Source organism: Aphelocoma coerulescens, chromosome 7 (genome assembly GCF_041296385.1).
Source record: "Aphelocoma coerulescens isolate FSJ_1873_10779 chromosome 7, UR_Acoe_1.0, whole genome shotgun sequence".
NCBI lineage: Eukaryota > Metazoa > Chordata > Aves > Passeriformes > Corvidae > Aphelocoma > Aphelocoma coerulescens.
In genome coordinates, this window is record NC_091021.1 from 34,966,614 (window position 1) to 34,982,124 (window position 15,511).

Below are 15,511 nucleotides of genomic sequence, written 5' to 3' on the forward strand. Positions count from 1 at the left end.
GTAGTTACTAATTGAGAAGTCTTTTCTCAACAATTTTGGTCGCTTAGACTGTAATGAAAAAACATCTGTTGAAATGAGTGGCACTTCAGTACAGGACAAGTCCATTTTTAATGCTGCAAAGCACTTCATTGTGTGAGAAATCCCCCGAGTCTCCACTACCTCCTTCATACTTCGTGCCTTTATTGTCTCTAGAAGAACTTTGCTATCCAATTAGACTTAAGCTTTTACCTATAATAACAGGAAAGGGCACCTTTGTAGTCAAAATCCCCCTCAACTAATTTATCAGCACTGCTCTGCTTAATCAGATACTGAGTGGAACACCAGCAAGCTCTAAAAAAAGGAAAATTAATTTGTTTGGTGTAATAAGAAGTGGCTAAACTTTGAATTGCCCAAACCAAAAGAACTCGAAAGAACTGCATAGGTTTTCCTGACTTGGAAATATTCTGAGTACCCCACGGGAAACAAGGAATGAAGGATGACTATAATCTTAGTTCTTCCTTTCCCTGTTGATAACTCTGTTTCTAAGTCCAGGATTCAGATATTCCTCAGGCTGGATAGCTACAACAGCTACTCAGTTAGTGAGTTAAAAGCTGCCCATTCCATCTGTTACAGATGACAAAGTGATTGCCTCATGGTCCAGACTTCCCTGGAATGGAGGCAGAACAAGGTGAGCCACATTTATTTAATTAAAAAAAAAAAAAAAAAGGCAAAAAAAAAGCAAAAAAAAAGCTACTCTCAGTTCTACCTGTCTGTTCCCATAGATCTCTGCATTTGTAAAATTAGAAAAGAGAAATTTAGTTCTATTTCAATTGTCAGGACTTTTTTATTTCATTGACAACCATTATTAAGGATGATAACCACAACAGAACAGAGACTCTTGGCATCTATGCAGTGTCTTACTGAGTTATTAAAATTATATGTAATAGTAGGCTCTGCCTCATGATACTTCTCTGAGTGGTACTGATTGCACAAGGCAGTACAGTGAGGTACAGAAAGAAGCTGGAGTGACCAGAATTTAAGAGGAAAAATTAAAGATGAGTGAATATTCTGGCTTTCATAATTCATGGTTGTGTGCTCCATCAGAAAAATCACATCCACTAAAAATTATTAAACTTCCAAATACAACATATTACAATCATGCAAGAACGTGAATGGCACAAAAGATGGATATATATTGAGGCACATGAAAATGGAGGTCATATTGATGTCCCTTTTGTATTTTAAATTTTAATGTTTGCAAAGCTCATGCTAAGTTGTAGTAAAAAAATCTGATGTTTTGGAAGGAACTGTTTTATGATACAAATCTATTGAAATCAGAACAATGAAAATACACATTGCAAATATAGAAGGAAATTGTTAATTTTTATGTGCAAATTCCTCTATAATAAAAACACTCCTTTCCATTATTTGGGACCATCTTTAAGTTCCATAAACTTCACTAAATGCCTGTAATTACATACAAATAAGAAATATATCAGGATACATGGCTGTGAATGCCACGATAAATATGCCATTATATAATATGGAAAAGCATCACATTGCTTAACTGGCTTTTTATTCCTTTGCAAAGACATATTTGCAGTTTTAGATCATGTTACAATGATGGCTACGGATGAAATTTTGTATGCAGAGGGGAACCCTTCATTTCAAATAGAAAATGTATTATTTACTGTCGTTCTTCTTTCCATTAAAAGAAGAAAAACAAAATTAAAAATGAACACAAAAGGCCTCTATGCAAAAATGACAGACAAACTTTCTTTAGAAAGGGGCTGTGGTGGAATGAAATGGACTTGGATCATCATTTCTCACCCCTGTTGATAGTGGTCCTTTCAAGTCAGAGTTTAGGTAGATTGATGGAGCTGTGTGGGGAAGCTTGAATGCTGTGGACCCTCCCCCTATGTATCTGGCCTGTATAAACAGAAAATTTTAGTTTCTGTGCTAATAGAGCATTTTCCACGTGTACTTATCAACACTGCTAAGTAAACAGTGCACCAACTAAAAACATTATTTTAGTGATCTACATTTATAAAAACCTCCTTCCAGGTAATCCTCAGCACGAAAAATTCTTACCTTCAACCCGAGAATAAAATTCAGCATTTTATGACCATTTTTCCACTAAGGATTAGGGCCAGACTTCACAATAAGGATTGGCTCAGCCACTCTGCCTCCAGTGAGTAACTCCATTTTCAGCTTACCTCCTGCACTGAGCACACTGCCTGTGTGATTCAGCGATGCCATTCCTAGAGCTATCAGTAATCCCCTTATTGCTTTGTCAGAGACGCCGCAGAGCGACGGCTGCCCTTTGGTGTGTGTCTGATTACGGAGCTCTAGGAAAGATAGCGCGGCTTTACCCCGCTCATCCCGTGTCACATCACTCAGGGAGTTCAATCACTGCACTGGTGCTGCAGGAGTGACAGCATCTCTTACAAGGAAATGATAATACTTACTTAGCTTTGTGTAAACATTTAATCTATCTGCCCCGCCAGGAAGCCCAGTTCCTTATGCCTTGGGAAGCTTTCACACGTGAAATAAGTGAGTCTCATACGTATGCGTGCACTCTTTCGTGCTTCAAACAGAGGGTGGACAATAATATATTTCCAATTTTCAATATTTGCCACCAGGCTAAAAGGACAGGTTGTGGTTTGGCAGCTTATAGACACGTCTGCCTTGACCAAAAAAACCCCCAATCTTTTTGTAGTTAATTTCTAACTCTGTTTTGATAAAATACAGGCACTGGGAAAAATGAACATCAGCAAGCATCAGACTACAAAACAGCTGTTAATATATACAGGACATTTATTCTAATGAAATCTAACTTGATTTTATATTCATTAATTAAATCTAAATGTCATTGTTCTACATTTCTATTTGCTACATTTAAAGACAAAACCTTTGCAAGACATAAAATTAGTGGCTTTGCCACTAGAAAGAGAAAAGAAATTACCTTTTCTGCATTTAGAGTAAAATCTGAGGCTAAAAGACCACCTTCACTGTGGTCATGGCCCACCTCATACATGTTATATGATGGATTGCCGATTTCTACATTGATTCCTCCATTTATCATGGGTTGTCTTCTGATAGTTTTTGTTCTGTAATGCACAAACATACAAAAAAAAGAAGCTAGCAAACTTTCAAGCAAACTGTTGGATATTTTGTTTCTCTTTAATCTCTAAGACCAACAGGACAAAAAAGCATTTCCTGCAGAGACAATCATAAAATCCTTCCATTTTCCAAGCAAAGTAGCAATCTGAGCCTATCTATAGATCTCACAGAAGCTGGAAGCAGAATTTTATTGGTTTTCTCAGTTTGGCTGTAGAGGTAAGAATCCATACGAAGTGCTAACTCACTGTCTACAACCCCAACTTCCTCCAATTATTCCCAGATTTCCCTCACTTGCAAGGAAAGCCTGGCAAACTCATTGCAGATTCCCTGCAGGAATGAAGATGGAGCGAACATGAGTCATGTCCCCTTGCTCATTCGTTTCACTTCTATTTCAAACCAGTTGCCCAAAGTCAGTTGTAAACTGAGGACAAGCAAATGGTTTCATCATGATGCATTAAAAATGTATGAATTTGTCATCGTTCCAGTTTGTATTCCCTGCCAGTGGTTATTGGAACACTCAAGTTCAACTTGAATTTTCTTTCAAGCTTTAATAAAAGATAGAGTCTTATTTTTATACCTAACCTTGAATTAGGTATCAGTAAAGATAAGTGATTGAGTTGAATTGTTTCTGTTGCTGAATCCATTTCTTTTAGCTAAGGAGGTGATTTCAGCCCGAGCAATTGAAATAACCTCAAGAGGGTAATTTTTTCCCAATGCAATATGTTCTCTAGAATTACAGGGGAATAATAGGGAGGTCACAGTCAGTATGATAACAGTCGAGTCCTCTTGTTGGCTGAGTAAGATGCAGTCAGTGTCTGAAATCCAATATACTAAATGATCTGTATTTTTCAGAAATGTCATTGAAAAAATATTTCCTAAAATAGGCACTTAACAGTAGCATGCAAGTGTTGAACAACTACACCCAGTTTAATACTTGACAGTCTTCTCTGAAGAGATAAAATAACTCTAAAATACGTTTTCAAATATCATTTTCAGAAGAAAGTCCTTTATTGAGGCTAGTTCTATTTCTCTACTGAAAATCTATTATTTAACAAGTGATTCTCAGTAACCTAAATAATTCACAGAGCAGCAACTGGTCTCAGGATTTGGCTACCACTAAATTTGGCATTTCAGGTACAGTGGCTCATTATGACATCCATGGAGCCTGGCAGGGTCAGCATTACTAACAGTATGGTCAGGAAATGTATTTATCTTGTTGGCTTTACAAAAAGGTTTTAAAAATTGATGCTTACTAGTTTACACCAGAGTTTTCAGGGGAGATGCTGTGTGTGGTGCCAGACCTTAGTAACTTCAAAGATTCTTTTAGCCTGAAGCACTGAAATAGTCTTGTAAATGGCCACGTTTGCAGAAACAGCAGATTCATCACTTATTTCTAAAGGACTTAACAAAGAGACATTATCTTGGTTTCAGATGTGGGGTAACAAGCCCCAGGAGAAAGGAAGACAGCTGCTCAAGGCCAGCAAGCAGCACAGCTACAGGCCTGAAGGAAATGGTTTGCTGTCTGATTCCCTCTCCAGGCCTTCCCTAGTGGGTCATGTCCTTATTACCAGGAATCTTCCCTTGTTAAATCTGCATCACCATCAACATTATGTTTTTGTCTCTGAACATGTGGAGGGGAGCAGCTCTCTCAGGTGTCTCATACAGCAGAAACACTCTCGCCTCCCCTGGCCATCAAACACGGTCTTGGAAGAAATGCCCAAAGTCAAAAAGTCAAATACAAGTCCTCAAGTTCATTATCAGCTCTAAGGCAGCTAAACTCAAGAGAACAAAATATTCCATGCTCAGTGCTGGAATGTGGCTTCCTGTGCAAGATACCAAAGGAACACAGTAATGAGGAAAAGGTTTGGGACTCTACAGTAAATATTTTGAGTATTGTTCATATCTTCGATATAACTCAAAGATGTAAACAATACTCAGAATTTGAGTGTATGTGGTTTCAATGAAATACATGAATTCTGTTAAGTTCTCTAAGCGCCTGGATAAAGTTACTAACACTTATACAGCCTTGTCAGGATTGAGAAAAGTGGGTAAGAACTACAATTTTTTTATCTACTGCATGTGGAACACAAGTATCAGTAACAGAACGTGGTTGTTCCAGCAAGAACCAAAATGTAACTGATTTGCTGCCTCCAGAAACAAACCTTGGGTCATTTGTTGTGTATTTTGTTTCTCATATAAAGTGATTTTTTCTATATCAGAAAGATGAAAATACTTAAAAGATTTTTTTTTTTAACTTCATAAATAAATATAAAATTACTCACCTTCGTTTTCTTTTGCAAAGAAATAGTCCAATGACAAGAGTAGTGATCAAAGTCACCAGTAAAACAAGAGGAACAATGATTGCTATGCTTCCTAAAACAGGAGAAGGAAATACCAGTGAATAATCATGGCTTCACAGCTGTAAAACAGTTAAATTAATTAAAAGAGAATAATTTCCCACACCAACAATGCAGTTTCATGTGATGAGCTTCACCCATCAATTTGAGATTTTAATGCTGATCAATAAAAAACCCAACTTCATTACAGATAAGAGCATACAGACAAGGACTTTTATAAACAAATCAGGAGTTTCCTCTTTCTGGATACCAACACACTTTAGACTAATTCCCTGCCCTCATTTGCAGCAATAGTCCATGAAAATGTGTGGAATTTCTGGACAGTTTGGACTGGAGTGGCACCACCATGGTCTTCAGCAGTTTAGGTCATGCAATTATTAGTTTAAAATATTCAGTAGGCTTGGCTCTGGTTGAAGAATTAATTAGTATTTATGGGTATCTATTATCTTTATTTGTGGGAAAATAAAAGGCAGTGAGCAATGTTAATTTCTAGATGGTTGGTGCATTCCTGCATTTTGCTGCATTTTACTGCATTGTACTTGAGAGCCAACAATTTTGTTATGTTGATATAGGCAATCAGAAAAACTACAATAATGCTTAATGCAGCAGAAAAACAGCACACAGATCAGACAGTGATGTTAAAGGAGAGGAGGGAACAGGCAAGAAGAAAATGGGCTTCACATTATTTTGGCAGATAATTTCACTGAAATGAGACGATCTGCAAAAATAAGGTCAGCAACTGTACCCTTATTTCTCAGCCTTACTTTAAGTACCTGCTCGTAAAGAAATACATGCAACAAATAATTTTATGTTACAAATAAAGGACTTATAAAAACAGGACTCCAGCAGAAAGCCAGTGTGGAGTGGCATGTATTTTCTTTAATATCACAATCCTTAACTGGTGGAAAACAAAAATATTGCTGGTTGTTTCATTCGCTACATTTATTGATTTATTAAAAAGAAAAAGCTTCTGGCAGTGTCTGCTCTACATTAACAGTCTAAATAAAGAATTGAAAAATGCTTTGAATTCTGCCTGAAGGCTTATTGAAAGCCAAGTCAGGTTGTCAGAGACACGAAATGAAGTAGTGAATAACTTGAAGCATCCTGAGTTCACTTCAGCTTGTGAAGATTCAGCATGTAAAGGATATAACAACAAGGCTCTTTTACAAAAACATTTGATAAATAACTGGATTAAGTTCTCCTTAGGAGACAAAAAAAAAAGTTTAATTTTGTCTTGGCATGTAAACTTTCAGGAAAAATCCCTGAAAAACATCCCTCCAGGCCAGAGTTGCCATTGAGTAGCCATCCTGCAGCCTGGGGTCTAGGAGAAGCCCAAGACAAACACCCATTTCCCAAACCATGGCTGTGATTCCTTCAAAATGAAGCAGCAACCCAGGCTTTGCCTGCTTTTTTTGCCTATTTCCAGCTTTGTGAGTGTTCTTTCCCTTGTGTGGATCACTGGGAAGGTTTCATCTAAGCACCAAGCTGACCTGAATAGCGGGCAGCTCATTTTGCTGCTTCACTTGGGCTAAATGTGACCAAGGCAGATACAGCAGGGCACCAGCAGCACACTCAACACTCTGCAGGGACCCTTGTCCAGTTTAAGCTGCCAATAGTGCAGCAATGCCATCCTTTTATGCTTACAGACATGTTTAAAAAAATATGGCAGGAACTATTCTTACTTCCAGGACAATTTTCACAGTAGGTAAATTTCTACAGACAGCCAATACAAAAGTTATGCACTACTTACAGCTCTATTTTTGATGCTTTCAGTAGGATTTAAATGGTCAGAGGTCTCACACTAGCTCCCTGCACAGGGCTGATATGGACAAATGCTTGTCACTTGACACGCTTTCCTTAAGGAAAGTGCAGCTAGCCCTTGGAGCAGGGAGTGTATGGCCTAAGAACTGCATCCAGACTGCCTCGTGCAGCACCAAATGGCAATCAAAAAGTAAAGAAATATCAACATTTGGGGTTTTTTTCTTAAAGAAAAAGATACAGGTAATGAGCATTTTTCACAACACAAACTCATATTTTAAAATATCACAAGGCTTAGATTTCTAAACTGAGCCAAATTTGACAAGTGATAGCAGTTATTGGAAGTACTTACTGGTACTGATGTTGTCAGACTTGCTGCTTTTGGGAGCTGGCCTCTCACACTGTGTGCCTGACCAGTTGGCTGAACATCTGAAAGGATCCAATTAAGATGGGAAAGTTAATAAATGCCAGCTATTAACCCAGTAAGCCATGAAAGAGACCACCAGCATCTTCTCAAGAGCTACACGAATGACAACAGTGCTTCTACAAAACCAACAAGAAGCCTCATGGAAGGAGTCAGCAGGACTCAGCCATGGCACTGACAACATTCAGAGCAGGGTTCTAGTTTAAAACTACTCTTTTGAATATTTGATTCCTGTTATTATCACTGCAACCTTCAGTCCAGAGGCCTTTTCTAATTTCTTGAACACTAAAACAAGTTTAATCAAAGGTATATTAACATTTTATCTTTTTAAATTTTGAACTGTATAACCAGATATGCATTTGCAGAAATATATTCACATATGTGTGTGTGTGTGTGTGTGTGTGTGCAAGCAGGTATGAGAGTTAAACTATAAAGAGTTGTCCTAAAGGGTCAGGATCATCTCCTGGCCTCAGAAAGCCCTAAATACTGTTTATATTCAGAATATATGTTCCAGTTGCCAGGTGCCTGGATTATGCACAGCTATTCTGCTATAATTTCCTTGTGTGAATATCAATATGCAAATATTTCTTCAATTGGGATTCAGAACACTCTTCATGCATACAAGCAAACACAAGGAGTCCATGGCAGCAGACTCAGCAAAATCCATCAAAACCAGAAACAAATACCTGAATGAAATTCAATTGCTTATTCAACCTGCTGTAAATATGATTAAGTTTACTACAGACCCTCAAACTCCCCTTGTGGAAACGACAGGAAGTAGTCACTTTTCATCTGTCTCTGTTGCCTATTGTGCAACGAATCATGTTTTTTCTAAGTATTTTTGAATTATTTATGAATTTCAACATGAGTTATCTTTAGGAAGGTGCAACAAAGCGTTACCCTCACACAGTTCCAAGAACTATTGCTATCTGATGCCTTCCTCAGGATTTAATAAATTGCAAAGTTTAGAGGTAGACATGCTTAACAACTGATATCGTTCTATAATAAAAGAAGTTTTGGAAAGATACAGAATATTCCAGCCAAAAGCAGTGTCATTCTTAGAGAAGGGCCCTAGGCAGCTTTGCTGGTGATGCTTTAGACTCTCTTTTGTCTTTGCAGATCACTGCAGAAGACTGGCTCATTTCTCTCTTTGCTCCTAAGCCTATTCCAGCACAACCCAACATTCAGATAAATCTCTTTACTGGGTTTCATATTAAGCTTGAACTTTTTTTTTAAATTAATTTCATTTTTAGCATGAAACACAATGAAGGTGCTTAAACTTTACAGAGGGAAGGCATGGATAGTTTTAAAAGCATTATTGATCTATATTTATATATTGATTATTATTGCTAGTTGACTCATAAATTGTCACACACTAGCTAAATTGCATTATAATTTAGAAGTTCTTCATGTTTATTGAAGTAAGTTTGTTTACTTAAATAAATATGGTAAATACACACTTAGGTTTCCTCACTGCAAAGAAGCCCCAATTAGTAATTACACACATGCTCCACAATGATATATTTTATAATGGAACCCGACTGACTTTTCCACCTGCTTACCACCACTTCAGCACACTGTAAGTCACGGGGAACACTTCAATCTTTCAGAAGATTTTAATCTTTCAGAAGATGCATCTGTTCCTTTTCTTTCCAGATCTCTTTTTAGTAATTATGTAAGATAGAAATGCTTGCACCAACAGCTTACCTTACTAAGATACTATTCAAGGAACTTGCTTTTTAAAATATCAATTTTCAGCATGCAGCTGCCAAATAAGTGTCTCCAGTCTTGTAGAGAAACACTATATATCTTTATACTTTGAATATTCTACTCAGCTCCAAGCTGTTGCCATGTGACAAACATGAAACAAAGTCTTTATATTTCTGACTGATATTTTGCATCATTCCTGCTCCGGATTCAGCTCTTGTGATTAAAACTTGTGATGACAGGAAATTTGCATTTAATACTACACTATTGAAGGGGAAAAATTTATTTTAGAGTTAGACATATCTAACTTTGCAGTTAAATTATCTTAAATTTATATTAAATATTTCAAATGCTTCCACTGTATATAAGAATCATTATGATAAATCTGTCCTAAAAGCAGTTTAAAGAACATAAGACAGTGAGACTAACAAAAGAATCACCCTGGAGCATTCAAGTACAAGCTCATGAGAAAATTGCAAAATGTACAATTACATTCTTCAAAACCTTATAGCAGATATGATACCACAACAGCTGGTGAAGGAAAAAAAAAACCTACAGCTAGATATGCAGTAATCAGAGAAAAAAAATAAGGCAAAAATATTAAAAGCTCTTTACCCATCTTGGCATTCTAATTGCAAAAATCAGCAATATTGAAACATCTGAGGCATCTGATAGAAGTCTCATAAAAACATTGTTGCCACTACATTTAAATTTTTTTCCAAATGCTTGCTTTCTCCAACAACCTTCAAAGAGACTGAAGCTGCAAGGATGGCAGTCATTTCCTTCTACACTTTGAGGTGAAATGAGTGCCCTTTGATGGTCCAGCAAGCTACTAAGGGCTTGTCTTGGGAGAGAGAGCAGAAAAAGAAATAAAGCCCAGGGGAAAGGGATATTTTCTGCAAGGGAATTCGACACAGAAAATCAGCCATGAGCTGATGAATACATGAATAATGATGGAATTGGGACATGGACAACTGTTCATGCAGGAACATGGGAAATGAGAAGATCTTAATCAGTTTTAATTGTCTTCACACAGAAATTGTTCCTATTAACAGCATTTTCTGGTACCAGGACATTTAAATTCAGACTGCTCAGGTCCTAGCACGGGAACTGACTCCTGGTTCAGTTTGATGCACATCAGTTTGTCCATTCCCAAACTTTGCTACCAGGAACTGTTGTGCTGTACCCATTTTCAGGGGCTGTACGGTCAGACAGGACATTTGCAGTAAAACCAAAGGTATTAATGAAGCAGAACCCCATAAAGCCACTTTGTTTCATCCAAGAGGTTCACATCATCACAAACTCAAGAGAAAGAACAGTGAAAATGCCTAATTTGAGTCACACACAGACAAATACAGATGGAAGCAGATGGGGAAGTTGACAGTGAAGAACAGGCTGGAGTCAGCTGTGTGGTGCAAGGTGCTACAGAGAACATCTTAGGGTGCAAATCTCCAGCTCCCAGCAGAACCAGAGAAAGATCAAAGAGCAGCAGCATCACAGGGGATGCCCATATGAAATCTAAAAGTGAATGTAATAAATAATGTTTGTGCACCTTCTGCTGCCAAGGTCATTAATAAAACTGCTATTGCTCTCTCTGTAACAATTTAGTTCTATGTTTATAAAGAGATGAGTGCTTGGGAAGTGCTTTCTGAGGTACAGAATGCCCATGCCACTGGAATGATCTATTTTGAGGAAATAGCATTGCATTGCAAAGAGAGACATTTAAAAAAACTTTCAGCTGAGATTATGAAGGTGTTGCCCTTGGAGTGAGTAATGTTTAGAATGAAGATATTTACATTTCTGAGCTTGATCATGCTGTTGTTACAGAGTCTATTCATGACAGAAAATGCCTCTCCCCTCTTTCTGTACAATCCTTACAGGTCAGTGTGCTCCAACATTCTAAACTCAGTTATACAGGCACTTGACCATTTGACTATGAAATGTCTGAATAAATAGAAAGAACAGTTTAAAAAAAAGCTAATTTTGTGGCAGTATGCAAATCTTTTTAAAATTTTGTTTCTTTTTTTCCCCCCCTCTTTGTGCCACAGGCATTGTCATAAAAATGTAATACAGCAGGCATAATATGCAGCTAAAAAGAGCTTTTGTAGACAACTGCTTTCCAACTCAATGTACCAGTGCAGATCCAAAAATGACAGCAACATTGAAAGATTAGCCTAGAAGTGTAACAGAATCTGTGGAACAGTCCTTATGAAACAGGTGGAAGGGGAACTGAAAATGCTTCTTAGCCATAAATGATATTTCTTCATTATACAAAATAATTTTCTAACTCTGGTTTTCCTTTTAGCCATGACATAGCAATATATACTAAAAGATATTAATGAAGTGATCCAACCTCACTATTTTAAGAACACTTACATTAAAATTTCACTGGAACTTGTCTTATCATTAATATTAAAACTGTTTGTAAGATAAGAGAATATCTGGATTACAGTTATTTACTATCTACATTAAATTGCATTGAAAGAGAGAAATCAAAATCCTCTTTTTGCCCTTAACTCTGTAGCATGCCAGAGGATGACAAAAGCCCTGCACTAAACCAAATCATTAAACTATTCCTTATAATAAATTTAGGAATACTTCTACAGATATGCTTTGTTCACACAGGAAACTGATATAATAGAGTTAAACCCACTGATAAACCCTCTAAAGTAAAGAACTTTCATAACAAAGAAAGACCAAAAATCCCACCCCAGGACTGATCAATAATTGCACATTCTGTATCTTCCCCTCTATTGTAGGGTTTCATTATTTTCAAGTAACAACTTTTCCATAATCATTCTATACATGAACAGACCACATTTTAGTAGTTTTGTCTAATGAGCATCCCTCGACATCATAAATGAAAATAATGTAGAAGCAAAGGGATAGAAAATTTATACTTGTTACCTGAAAATGAAATATAAATTACCTTGCAATCCAATACATTCAGAACAGGGTAATTACATCATCCAAAAGCAGGCAAAACAATAAAAAATTACTTTTGAGGAACACAAAAACCCCCCCTTAAATTTAGTCACAACATACATGAAAAAAAAAATAAAATGTGGATTTACAAATGAATTTTAATTTGGGCATGACATTACTATACACAAATCATTATTCACACTTGCTGCATGATGTTCCCTGTAAAGGAACAACTTCCAAGTGCAACTCAGCCTCATTCATCCCAAGGGTAAGAAAAAGAAGAAACTGAGGGTCATTAAACACTGTGCTAACAGCAATATGTGTACAGTACAGAGGCTGTACAAGTATTAAAAATAATATACAGAAAATATCTAAAAAGCATGTCCAGGTGACTACTACTGTAGCTGAAATTACACTGAGCAATAAAACAGAAGGAAAGAGATTGAAATGGTAAAACTAAAAAGGAATGAGAAAGGACTGGGTAAGTAGGTAGATAAAAACTCCATGTTTTTCCCAAGCAGTGATGTACAGCAGCAAATACAATTCAAGTTTTATCTGAAAAATTTTAAACTCATGTACAAAGGATATCTGCATTACAGCCTAGTTAGTAAATGCTCCATGAAAAAGATACATATTCCTCTTTTCCCAAGATCTTAAAATTTCCTCCTCTGACAACCACTCTTCAAACACCTGTTTGCATTTAGTTCTTGAACTAATACTAGTTTGTGGTACAAAGTGGATAAAAGATCTTTTATCATACAAAGGTATAACCTGCGGATTATGTTCAATTTCAAGATATTTATAACAAAGATATTTTTAGTTGAAAAAGAAAGCTCTCAAAGGACTACCAGAATCCTGTGAAATTCCTGTTGCAATTGCAATTGGGGAGCTCATTAAATATACCCCAGGAAATCATATGGAAAGCATTTATTGCAAGATACCTAATAAAATTTCCTGGTTTGTACTGCCTCTCAGGGTTACCTGTGCCTTCTCTTAGTCAGGCTTTTCAATCCTGCAATTGTTCTACACCACTGTGGCTTTTTCTACTCGGCCTTCAGAAAATGCCAGTCAGGGCACTGCATGCTATGGTCCCTTTCTTGTCCACAACTGGACTAAGGATGGACCTGAACCTTTTTTTGAGCAGAGGTTTGCCATAGTGATGAGTTTATTTAGTTATAAACTCGAGTGCAAATGCAGCACTTGTACAAGCTGTGTGTGCACTTACATAAAAACTGTTCATTTTTGAAGATTTTTCAACAGGAAAGGAACGTCAGGAGGAACGGACAGCATCACAGGCACTTGAGCTGCTCCACAGAGAGGAATGCACTCTTTTCTTTCTGAATTCTGTGACCTAAACACATGCACACATCTGCACACACAGGTGCTCACCCCCACACACTCCCCTCACACAGTGTCTCTCTCCAACCTACTGGACATAAAGCTGACAGGAACAACTTGGTAACCCTGCAGCAGGTTTCCCAGAAAAGATGTGGATGCCTCATCCCTGGAAGTATCAAGGCCAGGCTGGGTGGGGCTCTGAGCAGCCTGGTCTAATGGAAGGTGTCCCTGCCTGTGGCAGGGGGGTTGGAACAAGATGAGCTTTAAGATCCCTCCCAACCAAAACCATTCTAGGATTCTGGAAGAAGAGCTCTCTTATTTACTTCACTCCTGCAGGAGCTATTTTTCGTAATTTATCCATGTCTACACTTCCAGGTCCAAACTTTGTTATCACCTTTAAGCAATTCCACAACTTGTTCTCTCCCCAGTTGTTCACTGTCCTTCACCTGTTACTTGACCAAAACTCTCCACTAAGAAATGAAGTAATTTATTCTTTCTCCACCCTTCACTTTTCAGTTTCCTCTGTTAGCCTGACTTTCTTTCAAGCTCCTGCAGCATCTGTGCCTTCTCATTAACTCTCCAGGATGACTTGTTCTTCATTACAGAGGAACTGATGCTTGTTCTAACACTGAAATAACAACACACACTTGAATCCCTCTGAGCGGTCAGCACATCCAGCCACAGGCACCTAATGTAATGCTGTACTCTGTCTTCTGTTATGTAGAAAAATAAAAATGATATAAAAATTTCTATAATGCCTAGTGTAAGGGGCTTATGGTTTGATCACATTTATTTGGAGATAATAATAATAGAACACATCCATGTGCAGGTATAAATAACAATAGTAAAACAAACAAAAAGATGGAAATACAGCAATATATAGTTATGATGAAGGTATAAAAGAAACAAAGCTGAGAGAGAGCAATATTCTGTGCTAAAGATTCTGTAATAAAAGCCTTGCCCGTTCAACAACCAGAGACACTCTTGAGTACTTGAAATTTTTAATTCTTTTCAGTTCTCTTCACTGGTATCATATGAGGTGTAATCTCTCTCTAAACCTTGCTTCTCTTGCAGGAATGTATTTTCAGGTAGGTAATTAGTGAGAAGGAAACAGAGAGATAAATAAAGGTATTTATTAAAAGACAGACTGATAGAACAGATGGAAGGGACAGTTTGTGAAATACACAGAAAAAGCACTCCTTAATTATTTCCCACATGAATCTGGATCTCCTGATCATTCTGTTTTGCAATTGATTTGTGAACTTACTGGTGTAATTTAGACATATCTCACATGCTTCTACTGTTATGTTACTATCACACACAGACCCCACTCAATAGCGAGCAGTACTAAAGAGATCCTTAAAAAATCTGGTATGGGAATACTAAAATGACAGTAACTATATAAGATTATGCTACTTTAAGACACCCTAAGTGGTACATTTTTCAGCAAAGGTCATTACCCCAAATTTTAACATACTGAAATTCTCTCACAACCTCTGTAATTGGGCAAGAACCCTAATGTGGGGGGAATAATAATCATCATATACCTAAAAATAATGCTAAGAATCAATAATCTAGATTGCATAGATGTCCAAAGAGAAATCAGCAGCATATTCTGCATATTTTAAACCCTGACAGACCATTCATTGAAACGGCCTTCATACAACCTTCTCTTTTTTGGTAGCTTATATGAAGCCACAGTAAGGCCTTAATTCATTCCTAAAATGGTTAGGTGAAAACCACAACTCCTTCTTCCAGAGTACAACTGATATTTAGGCCATTTAGTGCATTCAACATTAAAAAGACACCTTGAGACAGGAAGATAAAATAAAAATGTATGCTAGCGGTACAGGTTGTTGAAAGGAGAATCTGTTCTTACAGGCTTAGAGTTACTCTGCAT

The 15,511-nt window shown here is 37.2% G+C and overlaps 1 protein-coding gene across 1 annotated transcript in view; it reads right to left on the reverse strand.

Moving 5' to 3' along the window:
• The window catches only part of LRP1B (LDL receptor related protein 1B), a 515,105-nt gene that overhangs the window by 2,635 nt on the left and 496,959 nt on the right, over positions 1-15,511 (reverse strand). Inside the window, exons 87-90 of the mRNA XM_069021267.1 lie at positions 7,570-7,646; positions 5,385-5,475; positions 2,945-3,089; positions 1,810-1,908 (exon numbers count right to left, since the gene is read on the reverse strand). Of these exons, the coding sequence (XP_068877368.1) occupies positions 1,810-1,908; positions 2,945-3,089; positions 5,385-5,475; positions 7,570-7,646 (412 nt within the window). The remainder of the gene's footprint in view (positions 1-1,809; positions 1,909-2,944; positions 3,090-5,384; positions 5,476-7,569; positions 7,647-15,511) is intronic.